At 34.3% G+C, this 15,395-nt stretch overlaps 1 protein-coding gene across 1 annotated transcript in view; it reads right to left on the reverse strand.

The window, feature by feature from the left end:
- Positions 1-15,395, reverse strand: part of LRIG2 (leucine rich repeats and immunoglobulin like domains 2) — a 50,339-nt gene that overhangs the window by 10,652 nt on the left and 24,292 nt on the right. The window contains exons 2-13 of the mRNA XM_026712980.2: positions 14,456-14,527; positions 12,901-12,975; positions 12,248-12,382; positions 10,993-11,136; positions 9,802-9,945; positions 9,237-9,380; positions 8,907-9,050; positions 5,421-5,501; positions 4,076-4,147; positions 3,883-3,951; positions 2,347-2,510; positions 733-1,053 (exon numbers count right to left, since the gene is read on the reverse strand). Coding sequence (XP_026568765.1) covers positions 733-1,053; positions 2,347-2,510; positions 3,883-3,951; positions 4,076-4,147; positions 5,421-5,501; positions 8,907-9,050; positions 9,237-9,380; positions 9,802-9,945; positions 10,993-11,136; positions 12,248-12,382; positions 12,901-12,975; positions 14,456-14,527 — 1,565 coding nt within the window. The remainder of the gene's footprint in view (positions 1-732; positions 1,054-2,346; positions 2,511-3,882; positions 3,952-4,075; positions 4,148-5,420; positions 5,502-8,906; positions 9,051-9,236; positions 9,381-9,801; positions 9,946-10,992; positions 11,137-12,247; positions 12,383-12,900; positions 12,976-14,455; positions 14,528-15,395) is intronic.

Here is a 15,395-nt window from a genome sequence, read left to right on the forward strand (position 1 = left end):
CAGAAACTGTTGTTGCTGCAGTTACCCCAGCCATCTCCACCCATGGAATTGCTGTGGCTGCCTCTTCCTCTTCCTCAGCTTGGTCTTTTGGGGAGCATTCAGCCAAGAAGCAAGTTGGCTGTTGTCTAATTTAGTTAACACACCAGGTTAAACTGTAACATGGCTTATTTGTTTTGGACTTAGCATGTTATGTAAGCTCATCTGTCATGGCGTTTCCCCTAAACCACAGTTAAAAATCCTTAGTATTTATACTGATTTTTGTTTTCCTCTTTTTTAAAAAATGAAAAAAATGCTCCTTATGCCTAGTCTCTATGAAAAGTTTCATAACTTTCTTAGCACCAGCTAATTTTTTTTTACCTACTATTTTAGGGAGGAACTGAAAAGGGAAAGATTGTTGGTACACGTTTGGAAGCTAAACAAACTTTGCAAATCTTTTTTTTTTTCTGATGAGATCACGGAAGTCATCTGTTGGGGTTGTATTACATACCAGTGAAACTATAGTCAAAGGTTATGTAAACACATATTTCTTTCTCTTAGATGTCTCTTCTCTCCAAACAGCACTACCTGGGAAAAGCGAGATCACTTTTGCCAGAGATCTAAATTGCGTACTTGCAATTGACTATTGGAATTACATGAAAGATAAAGGCGCTCAGTCCTTCTTTTGTACAGATTAATTTCAAGGATTTTCTTCTTTTTAAAACAAAGCAAAACAAAAACCCCACTTCTGCATACCATTGATGGTCAACTTGGCCTTGCTGGAATAATTGGACCCAAAGTGATTGAAGATGATACACTGATATTTTCCTTCATCAGTAAAGTTCACATTGAAAACATGCAGGATAGAAGTATATTCCAGGATTTCACCAACTTGTTGTTGGTACCTGACATAATTTTCTATATCTGCATCATATAATATTTCACTGTCCTTTCTCCAGGCAGCAGATATAGGCAAATCACTGCTGCTCACGGCCTTGCAAGTCAGGGTAACATTGGCTCCTCTAAGCGCAACTGTAGTCTCAGGATGTGTTCTAATCTGTGGCTTGGGAAAGTCATCTATGAAAAACAAATAAAAATTAGCTACATGTCCTTTTCAAAAGGGAAAAACAGTAAATACTGATATAAGTTTAATTCATCAGAAGTGAGTAGGTGGATATGAAGCTTTGAAACTGGATAGATATGTGGAACATATCATTGTTACACTACAATGATAATAAGAGATATATCATAAGACAACCCAGGCATCTTCTGAAGTCCTCTCATTTCTCATCATATGTTCAAAGGCTTGAAAAACACTTTTTAGTCCATATTTGTCAGGGAAAGATCTTGTGGCATTAATTTGTATCTTTTTTTACTGCTCCAGCTTTAATTCATTAAGAATCTGAATAATCTATTTTGAAAAATCCATACTGTCCTTGGCAATATCAACACATGCTTGTTTTCCATTGGCAAGGAAAGTATATACACAACTATTTAAAAGTTGTTAGAAGGAACAAACATGGAGACAAGGGGTTGGCTGCTGAAAAATGCCCATCTTCAAAAAATATAAAAGCTAACACTATACTGTATGTTGCTAATGTAAAATAAAACCTGCCATAAAAACTTTAGCCAAAAAGTTGCACATAGCCCACTAAGATTCTTCCATAGTCCCAGAGCTTTGTCACAATTAATGCGAGCAAGAAATTGGGCATGTTTAAATGTTTAAGTCCTGCAGACTTTTTAAATATTCATTTCATCCATTAGAAACATGTTTTTCAATCTTGGCAATTTTAAGATTCTTTAATTCTGAGAATCAAAGTTCACACTTCTTACAGTTGCCATGTTTGAAAAACACTGCCTTAGAGCCTCCATTTCATCCTCAAGTTGACTTTTAGAGACTTCAATATTCCATGCAAGGCCAGGCATGATTCATAAACCACTAAAAAACATTAATATTACTTTCAAAAGAAAGAGAATTCCAAAGTATTAAGGCCACTGTACTTATCATTTTTCTCTATCATTTAAGCTTTCCCGTAAAATCCAGGTTGACTTATTTGAAGATCTGCCTCTAGTGAAGTTTGTTTATTAAACAAACTAGAAAAAAAATGTTCCAGACAACTTCTGAAATCTGAGTTTAGGGTTTTTAACCTACATTTGGGCTAGGCATATATTTACTTAACATATACCCCCAAAATCATGATTATTCAACAGAATATTTGATGGATAAGTTAGCAAAGTAGAATATTTGATGGATAAGTTAGTGAAGTTATATATCTTTTTTCCTAATACATGCATGCAACCATTTTTCAGGACTGTAAGTTCATCATAAAATGACATTTTCTTTTTTAAAAAAGGTAAGAGAACACAAACCACAAAGAAGGTCTTCAGTGTTCACACTGAGAATGCTCCTTCCAGCCAGCCATTCAGGATGAGCACAAACGACATTGACAGTGTCCTGCAAATGGCTGTGGAAAAGCCAGTGTGGGAGCCATTTCAACTGGCAGTCACACAACAAGCTGCTAGTGTTCAACAACCTGAAAACATAAGGCACAAGGAAAAATGCTGTAGGCTGGAAAGCAAAGAAATAACAGCTCACTTATAGTTATAGGGCATGATTCTTTTCTCTGCTTATTCCTGTTAAAAACTTCATTAACACTTCAGTATTATATGCTTGATTTTCCTAAAGTTATTGCAGATGTAACACCTTTAATATTTTACATTCCTATCAACCAACTTACATTATCAAAGAGGTAATAACTAATGAGAGAATTGTTGCTAAATATAATCAGTATCTAATGTTATTTATGATAAGAATGTTGCTCGAAATAGTAAATCATTACAAGAATAAATAACTGGATAAAGCAACCTGCACTAACTTCAAGAGGATATGAAGAAACTGTCAACTCCATGAAGAAAGTAAACTGTCTTATTAAAACTATATTTATATCAGATTTTTAAAAGTAAACATAACAGCAATACATAGCAAAGTGTGATTCCATATTTATCTTTCTGCAAATGCAGTTTATGAAGACTGAATATTGACTATAGCCTTTAAGCTGAATTAATTAGTAATACACTATAGCAGGGGTGTCAAATTGATTGCCCGCAGGCCGGATGCGTCACTCATAGGCCATGCCTCTGTAAAGGAAAAAATGTCATGAAACATCACATAACGGCAACATTACGTTGCGAGTTTGACACCCATGCACTAAAGCATAGCACTGGTTTGAAATACTAAAATGTACTATGATGTCATTTGATTTAGCACATCATGTGAACCAAGACACTATGTCTTGGCTTAAAAAACATCAACAAAGTAAGAGAGACAGTTCTGAATATATAACATGTATATCCTTTCTTTGTATATATACAACTTTGCTATATACAACTTTGTAATACAATACATTGGATCCTTTGATGTTGGCGTACATAAGCGCACCAATCGTGTCTACCGTCCCTGTCCTATTTTTCTTTTTATTTTTCTTATAAGTATCTATTTCATGTATTCAAAACTATGTTTATTTTTATACCTGTATCTTGTAAGGGATTGACAAATCAAATAAATAAATAAATAAAAATAAAATATCTATATGTGCTGGTCTTTATGTTTTTATTCTTCATTAATCATTAAAGATGTTGTCTGAAATGTTTAGTGCATTCTGCATTTTACTTCTCAGTATTTGTATACATATTGCCTAACTTAAGAAAAGTTTTGCCTCTGAAGTAAGGATTCACTTTGTCACAGGGAAGATAATTCAAAGCTAGTTTAACTAATCAAATGATTGCTTTAATCAGAAAAAACAATCCATATCAATTAAAAAGTATGTTACAAATACAAGTTCTTTTCAGTACAAATAATTTATTAATATTGAGTGAGTTTAACATTTTTCAAGATTAGATACTTACAATTCTTTAAGAAGAGGCTGGAAAAAACCACCTTCTTCAATAGATACTATATCATTGTTGGTTAGATCTCTATAAAATTAAACAAGAACCAGGTATTCATGAATTTGTTTCATGATTGAATTTTAAAAACTGGGATATGTTTTACAGAAAAAAAGATTGCTCCCCACCCCCCAACAGTGTAAGATATACTTACAGATATTCAAGGGCCTGAAGATCAGAAAGTGCTTTCTTTGTAATTGACTTAATTTGGTTTCCTTGAAGAATCCTTTAAAAGAAAATAGCCAAAAAGATATTTATACCAAAGTAAGACAAATGTTCATTGGTGTAAAAAAAAAAAAAATTCAAGTCTCTGCCCTTTGTAGCAACATAACTAAGATAATCAATTATCACCAAAATAAACAAAGTAAAAAATAAACAAAGTGAAAAATAAACAAAGTGAAAAATAAACAAAGTGAAAAGTATATGAATTCTAATTTATTTTAATAAAAAATAATTTGCAAAAACACATGCAACATTTTAGGCAGACCACATGATGGTGCCAGTCTGCTACAATTAGCAAGTTATGACAGGATGTAGAAAATCAATTGCTACATTAACTTTCATCTCAGAAGTTGGTAAAGAAAGAAGGGAATAGTAAGCGTAAGGTTGCATAGAATACCCAACTGGACAGAGACAATGATTCTTATGTGATACCACACACAGAAAAAAAATAAAGATTTAAACTCTTTAACAGTTTTTATTTCAACTTGTTAGGTATTCCTTAGAGACAAAGAGATTATTGAGGCTGAAGTCCTCTATTTGTTCTCACATTTTTTAAGCTTCTGGTAGATTCTAACCATTAATTGGAGACTCAGGAGAAGGGTATTCGTTTTCTCCTTTTCCTAACTTGGCATCAGTTTCTGCCTTTGTTGTAAAAAAACCAAAACTTTCTTTTTCCAATTGAGAGGAGGGGGGAGGGGGACTCAGAGCAGATATTGCTCTTTTGTGACCTCATATAAAGTATATGGCTGGTTTTACGAAAATACTTAATAAAGCAAATCCCAACAAGGAACTCCTCTTCAAAATATGTTCTTACTAGATAGAATCTATTTAATAGGACTTACATGTTAATTGATTCTCATCTATCAATGAAGCTGTACTAAAACTCTTTTCCTTTCTGAGGGTCAAAAGAAGAACTATCAGTATACATAAGGTTACAAAAGTTTTATTTTTTAAAAAACCCTTAGTCTTGCTATAAATTACCTTGGGCAGACCTCTATAGCTTTCTAATGATGTCGTCAATCCATATGTTACAAGTAAAGCCCTGTCTTCTTGAAGGCATAGGTTATTAGGATACTATTTTTAGTAAACTGAGTTGAAAATCTTTTTGTATCGCATTCATAAGACCTGACATGCTCAACTATTCTTTTTTTAATACTCTTAATATCAGACCTAAGTTTTAAATGATGTGAAAGGTTTCTAAAAATATCAATAAAACTGTTTCATACTCTGAAGGTTTCACTCTTAAATCAATCAATTCTACAACTTTTAAAACTTACAGTTTATTAAGTCTCTCAAGACCTGTAAATGCTTCATTTGCATCTTCTATGGCCCAGGAGATCTCATTATTCCGTAGATCTCTAAAAATATAAATACACATTCCAAATAAATATTTGACAAACAAAGCAAAGCAAAACTAATTCTTCTAACCCCAATTCTTCTTTTCCCTTTCAGGCTTTGTCATTTTTAAGATTCAGTTTTGCAATAAAAAATCTTCATATGGATAGTATAAATGCTGGCCTAATGGGATATAATTTGGTTTAAAAAATATGACTGTAAGAATTAATACATGAACATAGCCCCAGTGGGAAAGTGGAATTATGGAAAATCACTAGAGCTGAAGCCAGACAGCACTGTTACTCCAGCTGAGCACTATTAGTCTTTAATGGCTTTAGTATGTCATTTACCACAGACTGGTGAGCCTCTTCAACTGAATTAATGTTGTACCATTGTTGTAAATGATTTTATGTTAATGAAGCAAGAAGCTTATAACATTAGCATAGTAAGAGATGAGATACAGGTTGAATGAAGAATTGCTAGCCAGAATAAAACATATTTTCAGAGAGACGTGGGTGGTTTTATTCCCAAATTCTGTTATATGCCAATGTAACTTCTGTTTATTCCTTTGTGCTATACATCCTTCTAAAGTATACAACAGAAAGCTGTTAAAACCAATTCAGTGAACTCCTAAGAGGAAAAGAGGATGTTTAGCTGAAATCTAATAATCTTAGTAGTGCTAAGGACAAGTCGTAAATTTATAACAACTTTCACTTTCATTTAATTTTAGTGAATTCGGAAACTTAGCCAATAGTTTATCAATGACACAAAAAAAATCAACACAACTTTTTAAAATATCCTATTTCTCTCATTTGATACAGGTGGTCCTCAATATACGACAACAATTGAGCCCAAGATTTATGTTCCTAAGTGAGACGCTTGTTAAGTGAGTTTTGTCCCATTGTACAACTTTTCTTGCCACATTTGTTAAGTGAATCTAGTTACCCCATTGACTTTGCTTTTCAGAAGGTTGCAAAAGATAATAATGACCCCGTGACACTGCAACGGTCATAAATGTGAGTCAGCTGACAAGCATCCAAATGTAAATCACATGACCATGGGAATGCTGCAACAGTTGTAAGTGTGAAAAATGGTCATAAGTCACTTTTGTCAGTGCCACTGTAACTTCGAACGATCACTAAGAGAACTGTTGTAAGTCAAGGATTACCTATATAATGTTCCAACATTTTGCACTATCAAACTAACCTCTCTGATGTTGTACTCATGCTGCAAAATGAGAGAATATTTAAGGTGTTTATTATTTTCAGGAATTGATAACCAGTTCCTTAATGAAAGCAGTTTCACATTAAACCTCTCCCCTACCCGTTATAACAGAAAGCTTGTACAGCAAAATAAATGCTATGCTGCACTTTGATTTATAATTATGCAACACATATTCTATATTCCAGTCTGAAACCAGGGCAGTAAGTTAGTTTACACTGCAAAGCCACTGACACAGGAAAAAATCTATTAAAGAACAACTTTCTTGGCTGTTGAAGTTGACACATTCCAATGTCATGTGTAACTAGAACAAGTTCTTTTGAGTAAGTCCTTACTGGGTGGGCCTTTACATTTACATTTCATGCCCAGTTAGGCACAAACACTTGGAGCCCTGTTAATCACTTTCAGACCATTGTCTGTAAACATCCAGTGACCCTGAACCAAAAAACTAGCCTGTCAGCAGCTTGATGTGTCTCAAGATTCCAGCAAAATTCATTAATTAATCTGCTGTTCTTTTGTTTTATGCTACTCCAAATTTAAAATATTAGCTTTAACTAATCCCTTTAAAAGGCTGCATTGAATTTAAAACTGACTGATTATGCAAGTATTCTGAAGGCTGTTAACTATTTGGGCAACAGATTATTCTCTTTTCTTTCCCAATAATACTTAATGATAGCTAGGAATGACAAGACAGCTCCATCGCTTTCTATTTTCTCATGCTATGTTTTAGTTATTCTCCCTGAGAAAACCTGTTACCTCAACTCAGTCTCATTTACATTTTGTTGTGTAGTTTCCATTTCTATACCTGTCCTGGTTAAACAGTATATAGTTAGTTTGGGAATGAGAGCTGTCCCCTTAAGGGAATACCTCATGGGAAATGTAGTTAATGCCTCGTGGGAGATGTAGTTCATGTCATGTGGTCACATCTGCAATCCTGATTGGTCACTGAATTGACCTCTGGTTGGGTTGGGGGGAGTTTGTTCATTCTTACTTGGACCCCAGCAACATGCTGGAGTCTTCCCTTGCTGTATCATTATGGGATGAAGATAACTATCTTTTCACACTATGAAGACAACAATGCAAAGATTGGACATTAGATGAATCTCAACATAACTGTGAGTTATACCTTGAGGATGCCTGATATAATCCAATAAAGAAACTTTGTATGGAAGCCTTTGTAGTGTTTGGCTCCTTATCCCAGGTATTTTGGGAAGATGGATATTGCCTGGGACAAGATAATACCTAAGAATATACTCTTTCCAAGTACTTCTTTTAAAATGTTTCTAAGGATAATAATATGAAGGTTAACCATGTTCTTTATGCTTTATACATTCAAAAGAATTTCAAACATTTTACACATCTCTGGAGGCATTTTTCATCTCTTGGAGCCATTTAAAAATCAACTATGTTGTTTTTGCATCAGAAAGAAAAAAAGCAATAAAAAACCATTTGACAAAAATAACCGGGGGGGTATATGGATTAATGGTGAAGAAAAGACAAAAAGCCTTGAGCAGATTTCAGTGGAAAAATTTGAAAGATTGTGTCTCCTATTCTTTTGAAAACTGATGCTTGTATCAGTAGAGCTTACCAGGAAAATGCATAATGCTTAATTTCCAGAAAGAGATATGCTGGAAATTCCTGAGGGATAATACCATTTTCACAATCAACCTTTCTCTACTGACCTTTATGAAGGCCAGGTTGCTCTTCAGTGGACTGAAAGGGAAAAGTATTCTGCATATGTTCAGATGCTATGTTTGTGCATAATATATATTTGTATCTACCTGCGCTTCAGCCTCCTATCCTAGCACAGGAAGAACTCAGCCTGGAAAAAAAGGCTTACTTAGTAGTTCTTCATGAAGACAGATGGTTTGGTAAAGTAGCACCTATCAATGACTCCATAAGAATTACTCAATGTTACACTATACACAAGATCTATGTAAATGCTGAATCCTTTAAAAAAGCACCTAGAAGTACTGAAAATAATAAACCTGAGTAATAATGCTCAGCTCTTTGATATAATAAACCTGTCGCATTTTACCTTTTGAAATGCCTATAAATAATCTAAGGCCAATTGTCAGAAGGGGGACCCTTTGTGTTTTTAATACCATAAGCGTTACTATCACCATTTGATGAAAGTGCTTAAGTTTTATTCCTGCTAACTTCCTTCTGAGAAATGTTAAGTTTCCCTCCAAATTGTATACACTTACAAAGTCTGTAGATATGTGAGTCCTTTAAAAACCCCATCAGCAATATAACTGAGTCTATTGTCACTCAAATTTAATTTTTCCAATACATTCACTCCAATAAAGGCAAAGTCATCTAGGCGAATCAGTTGATTGTATGACAGATCTCTGAAATGAAAGGCACAATAAAGAGAAAGATGTAAGTAACAAGATTGTTGAAATGTTGTGATACCACTAATCAATTTAATTTGAGAAGTCAGATCCATTTTCCTAAGGTATATTAAGAAACTTTACCAACTGAGATAGCAATTTATTCCACTAAATTTACCTCAGTAAAAAAAATTAAGTACTTACAGTTCAGAAAGACTTTGGCAGAATTCCCATGCATCAGGTCCAATCCTGTTAATGGCATTCTGACTGACATGGAGCTTTTGCAGTGCCTTTAAGCCATACAGCCATCCCTTATTTACTTCTGTCAGATTATTCTGTTCCAACTCTCTGCAGAATCAAAAGAAAATGTTACATATGTTTTAAAGCATGTATTTAAATGCATATCATATATAGAAATTTGCTAGTAGAAATGCAAAGCTATTGTTAAATGCTATTGTACCTACAGGTCCTCAATATTGAAGCCAAGACAATTTAGAAGGCAAAGAAAAGAAACATTTAAGTAGAAAGCAAAAGGCAATGAATTCACCATTCATTATTTTTTTTACTGTTGTTATAATTATTATCTGCCACTGTTTTCTGAAAACTTTATAAAGTGTACTATGGAATATTTAAAAAAACTATTAAAATTATAATGAAATATACTGTTCAAACAAATTGGTAAACCAATACATCTATCAGTAAACTTAATCAGCCCTTTCAACTAATGAAATCTAAGATTTTTAATGAAGAGGTTATATAGTATACTCACAATTCTTCCATATTATTTAGTCCAAAAAAGGCACCATCCATCAGATTATTAATTCCATTGCGTTGCATTTTTAATGATTTCAATGAGTCCAAGCCTTGGAAGGTAAGGCTTTCTATTACTTTAATTCGGTTTCTTTTAAGTTCCCTGAAAATAACATTTGAAGTATCAGGTAACAGAAATCAAGCTCTCTCTCTATAATCAACAAATATAACTTTTTCCATGCTTGCTATTCTAATAAAAACATTACCAAGATGTTGATGTAATACAGAGAACATAATTTAGCCATCAAAAAGACAAAAACTGAACTCCAAAACTAAACGGTCAAAGCCATACCTAGTACCAACATATATTTAAATATATAAATGCTTAGATGAACAATATTTCCACCCTGAACAAAGAGTTTAGATGGTACACTTTCTACCAGCACTTCAACGGAAGATTTAAAAAAATATTTCCTTATATTAACCATTAATTTAATGCATGCTATGGCTGTATTTAACTTATGATACCAATATATAAGTATTTGGTTTGAAATTGAAACCTGTTATTTGAAGAGTAATATATTTATAGTATGTGAACTTTATTCCAACAAAATAATAAAATCTAGGGTCTAGGAGGCATCATCTCCAGGTAGTTTCAACTTACAACCAGTTACGCCGGACCTCCCTCGGGATACTTAAGAGTTGGTTATGAGTTGGTTCTAGTGGTCACATGACTGCATTTCAGATGCTTGGCAATTGGCTGCATTTATGGCTATCTATCTAACCTCACCATTACATGGCCATGTTTTATGATGGTTTTGCCAAAAACCTGCCTATAGTGAACCATTGGTTTACTTAATGAGCTAATCAGGTCAGTCATGTGGATGACCTGATTTATGACCATCACTACTTATGAGCAAAATGGGCAGGCTCTTTTATGATTATATGTCAAGGACTATCTGTAATTCAATCCCTGCTTGGAATTCAGAATCCTGGAATGTTGGGAGCTATTAATGCTTTAGATTCCTGCATTGAGCGGGGGATTCAGTAGTATAAATGACCCACCACTTGAAATTTATCCAATATTCTTATTAACTTATTTTATTAGACACATACATTTAAAAATCAAATACTTCTCTGGCATGAATTTATGACATTCGTTAACATGCTCCATATATGGGCTTCAAACTGACAATGTATAATCACTTACAAGAACTGCACATAAGGTAGCTTCAAAGTCTTCAGTGGAATCATGTTTATCTTGTTTCTGTTCAGTTTTAGAACTATTAAGGAATTGGACAGGTTATCAAAACAGCCTGCTTCCAGAGTAGTTATTCTATTGTTGCTCAAATTCCTATAAAACCAGAGTTTTAGAAAGGCAGGTGTTAAATTCTGATGGAATAATTTTACAAGAAACCAAAGGTATCTATTGTATTTTGCTATCTATTGCATTTTGATTTAGAATTGAACTTTACTTTCATAAAGCCTAGTGTGCTATTCATTGCATACAATTAAGCAATTATCTTATATTCACAGTTTGCTAGTGTTATTATCCTTGGAGAGTTGGTATTTCCCACTTCACTCAGCAGCCTATTATTTTAAGCAACCTAGACAATCACGTAAGAGAATCTGAAACATACTACAACTTTGAAAGATGGAGACTGAGACAAACATTCCTTTTTCAACCTGTCCACATTCAGGCATTACACTAAACTTAACTGAGCTGACTCTATTCCCACATGGCTGAAGAGTGTTTGTTTCTTTTAATTAATTGTGGCTTGTGTTTTTGGAATGTGTGATTAACATTAATCAGTTTATGGTTTGTTTTAAACTAACTACAGTTACTATTAATTACAATTCTTGGTCCATACATATATGTTGCAATTAACTAAAAATGAAAACTTTTGAAATGTCTTGCAGAATAAACCGAGAATGTATAAACCTGTGAGGATACTACACTCATGCACCGTCTCACTAAGCTACAGTTTAACATGTTTAGAACCATATTAATATTCCCTATAGTGAATATATGCTTGACATTATTAAAGTCTATCTGTATATCCTATTTCCAATCTCCAATTACGGTTAATAAATTAACATTAAAAGTTTCTACTATTCCAGCAACTGATATTTTGAGGGATACTACCTCTTAATCTGGGAATACACCTGTATATCCATCCCTCTGTTCAGCAATTCCTGAATCTGCTGTGTGAGATGTTACTAAATCTACTCTACACAGAATGCCTAATTTCATTAGTACCACTGTGAAGTTTGTATTATTTCATTAATATTATCATGACTTCATAAAAATGGCAGAGACAGAATATATGTTATTCAATGCACAGAAATCCATTAACAACCCTTGTACTCTTTTTATATGAAGGGAAAAAAATTTGAGGACATATATACAAACTGGAAAATAAACTACTTTCAATGCCTCATGCTAAGTAGTCCTATCTACTTACAAGTACTTCAGCTGCATATGAGGGAATGAAGAAACTTTGATTTCTGTGATGAAGTTGGAGCTGAGATCAAGGTTCTCCAGGGAGAAATAAGGCTGCAGCTGTTCAGAGACAATCTCCTGAATTGAATTATGCACTCTAAAACATAAACAAGCACCTTAGAAGGCATACTTATATCATCTCTGAAAATTCAGCTCCTTAAAAAAATACAGATAAACATCTTATAGATTAAATGTGAATCTAGAATAATATTTAGAAGCTATTTATTTTGATATAAACTGTTTTAAGCCAAATCTTATCCTTTTAGTGTACAAACCTGGATGAGGTTACTTAAAAGTATCAAGGATCACTTCCCATTTTCCTTTAGAATTATGGTTCTAGAATGGACTTCTCTGTCGATTGGATGGGTTACTATCCAAACAGCTTGATGGATTGCTTGCCAGTATCATTTGATCAACATTTTAACTTATTTAAATTCTAATATTGCTCTTGTTCTTAATTGCTCTTTCATAGTACCACTAGATATTACATATTTTTCAATTTTTTTCAATTTACTTTTCAAACATCCCCCATTTTTATTTTCATTTTCATTTGATTAATTATCTAACCATTTTATTTTTTACACTAAATTTCAAAATCTGTGAATATTAACTTACAGCGATAGTAATGTGATATTAGAAGTTAGTTCACCAAAGTAGGGAATGCCACTTAGTTCATTGTGATTCATCTTCCTGAAAGAAATATTTATTTAGTAGACTCAAAAAGAAGTCAAATCAACAAAAATATTAGTAATATTCTTGCTCTTATGTGCATTTAAATAAAAGTTAGAAACTTTCTCAGAAATGAACTTCATAAAAAGCAAAATTACTGAAAACATTTTATTATTTGAATCCAATCATTTGGCAAAATTTTGCAAACAAGTATGGACTAGCCCAGAAGTCTCACTATGCTAAAGTGATACTTCAGAAGAACACTGATATTCTCAGTGAAATATTATGTCAAGGATTATTGGAACAATACATTCATAGGAGCTTCAAAAGTAAATTGAGTTATTATTTGAGTTAAGTCAACAGAATTGAAAGATTGAGTTTAAAAATAAACCAGATCAAGCCACAGACTTCAGAACGAAGTTGTATATTCTAAAACTTTCGGCTTTGCAGACTGGCAGAGGGGTGGGAGAAGGGATGGTTCCATGTGCATGGCAGACAAGCATGCATGTAGCTCCATTTTTTGAGTAGTAGGCGTGCTCACCTACTGCTTGCACAAATGGAGCACATGTACTAGCCCGCTGCTTGCACGAGTGAGGATGTACACACTTGCCCTGGCCCACCACTTCTGTAGCCCAGTTCCAAAAGGCTCAATGCCTAGTAGTGGTCTGGCACTCAGGGGTTGAGGACTCCTGTTCTAAACCCCACCCCATCCTCCTTCTTAGTCACATGATCCAGAATGATTATTAAAGCTTAGAAATGATTTCAGAAGCCATAATCTGAATGGCTTGTTTTCTTTTTCCATTGCATTTGCAAACTAAACTGAGGGTATTTAAGGCAGTTCAGTATTAATATTCCACTATACCACAGCTCCTATCACAGTGGTGGCTAAACTTTTTGGGCTCCTGTGCCAAAAATTGTGTGCGCTTGCATGCCACCATCCAGAAGGCAATGCATGTACTCCCCCCATGCACCCTGCGCATGTGCGCGGAATTCCCCCCCCCCCCATTGCCCCCTTACCTGCACTGTGCCTCCCAATTGATTTTCGGCCCATTTCGAGGTTTTTTGCAGCCTCCCAGAGGCTTGAGGAAATCTTTTGCAGCCTTTGCAGGCCGAAAAATGGGCCCGTTTCGTCACTTCCGGTATTTCTGAAAATACCGGAAGTGATGAAATGGGCCTATTTTTCATCCTGCAAAGGCTTTTTCAAGCCTCTGTGAGGCGCGTGCATGCGCAGTGTGGTAAGTTTGCCTGAAGCTCATGTGCTGGCACAAATGGCTCTGTGTGCCACCTGTGGCACATGTGCCATAGCTTCGCCATCATGGTCCTATCATATTTAATCCTTTTTTCCTTCCCTTAAAACTCTTTCAGTGACAATCCTACTATCAGAAGAATTTTTAATTTTTTTCTGATCAATCTGTTGTTCTTAAATATTATGTCACTTGACATATTACAACTACTAATGCCATATCACTTAGTTTATTACATTACAGCTATAGTAACTCACACTTCTTGCAGCATTTGACCCGATGCATCAATGCTCCAATTAGAGGATGCTAAATCATTATAACTCAAATCTCTGCAAGCAAAAGAGAAAGTTATAACATTATTTAAATAGCTTAATATAAAATTCATCTCACCAGATCCTGAAACCAAGTTTATTTCTAACTTTTCTAGTTGAATATAGAAAAATATCATAAGAGAATACACTGAATTTACAAGGGAAACTGCTGCCTGACACAGGTACCTTGTGGAAGACGAATCATTGGTTGCTGATCATATTCTATTATCTGAAATGGGCAAAATTGATATTTACTGTGTTGGGCCCAAAACCAAGAATGATACATGGTAATTCTTTCAAGCTGGGTTCTTTATTGTTTTACTCCCATAGACATAATCCTTTCAGACTAAAGACTCTACTATCTGCATCTATAAGACACTCTGTGAACTACAGGTAGTCCTCTACTTATGACAACTGAGCCCAAAATTTCTTTTAAGTGAAACATTTAAGTGAGTTTTGCACCATTTTATGACTTTTCTTGCTAGAGTTGTTAAGTGACTCGCTGCAGTTGATCAGTTAGTAACCTGGTTGTTAAGTGAATCTGGCTTCCCCACTGACTTTGCTTGTCAAAAGGTTGCAAAAAAATCATCCCATGACCTTAGAATACAGCAGTGGTCATAAGTATGAATCAGTTGTCATCTGAATTTTGATCACATGATCATGAGGATGCTACAAAGGTTGTAACTGAAAAAATGGTCATGTCACTTTTTTCTGTGCCATTGTAACTTTGAACAGTTACTAAATGAAATCAAGGACTGTGTTAGGAAGTTATAGGACCACATGATATCTGGGCTGAGTTGCCTGGTACTTCTCTGGAATGTACCCCTCCCTCCTGGGGATTTATCTCCTCACTACATTCCATCATACACAGCCAACTAAATAGTCT

This window comes from Pseudonaja textilis, chromosome 3, assembly GCF_049901715.1.
Source record: "Pseudonaja textilis isolate UNSWEBS1 chromosome 3, rPseTex1.2, whole genome shotgun sequence".
NCBI lineage: Eukaryota > Metazoa > Chordata > Lepidosauria > Squamata > Elapidae > Pseudonaja > Pseudonaja textilis.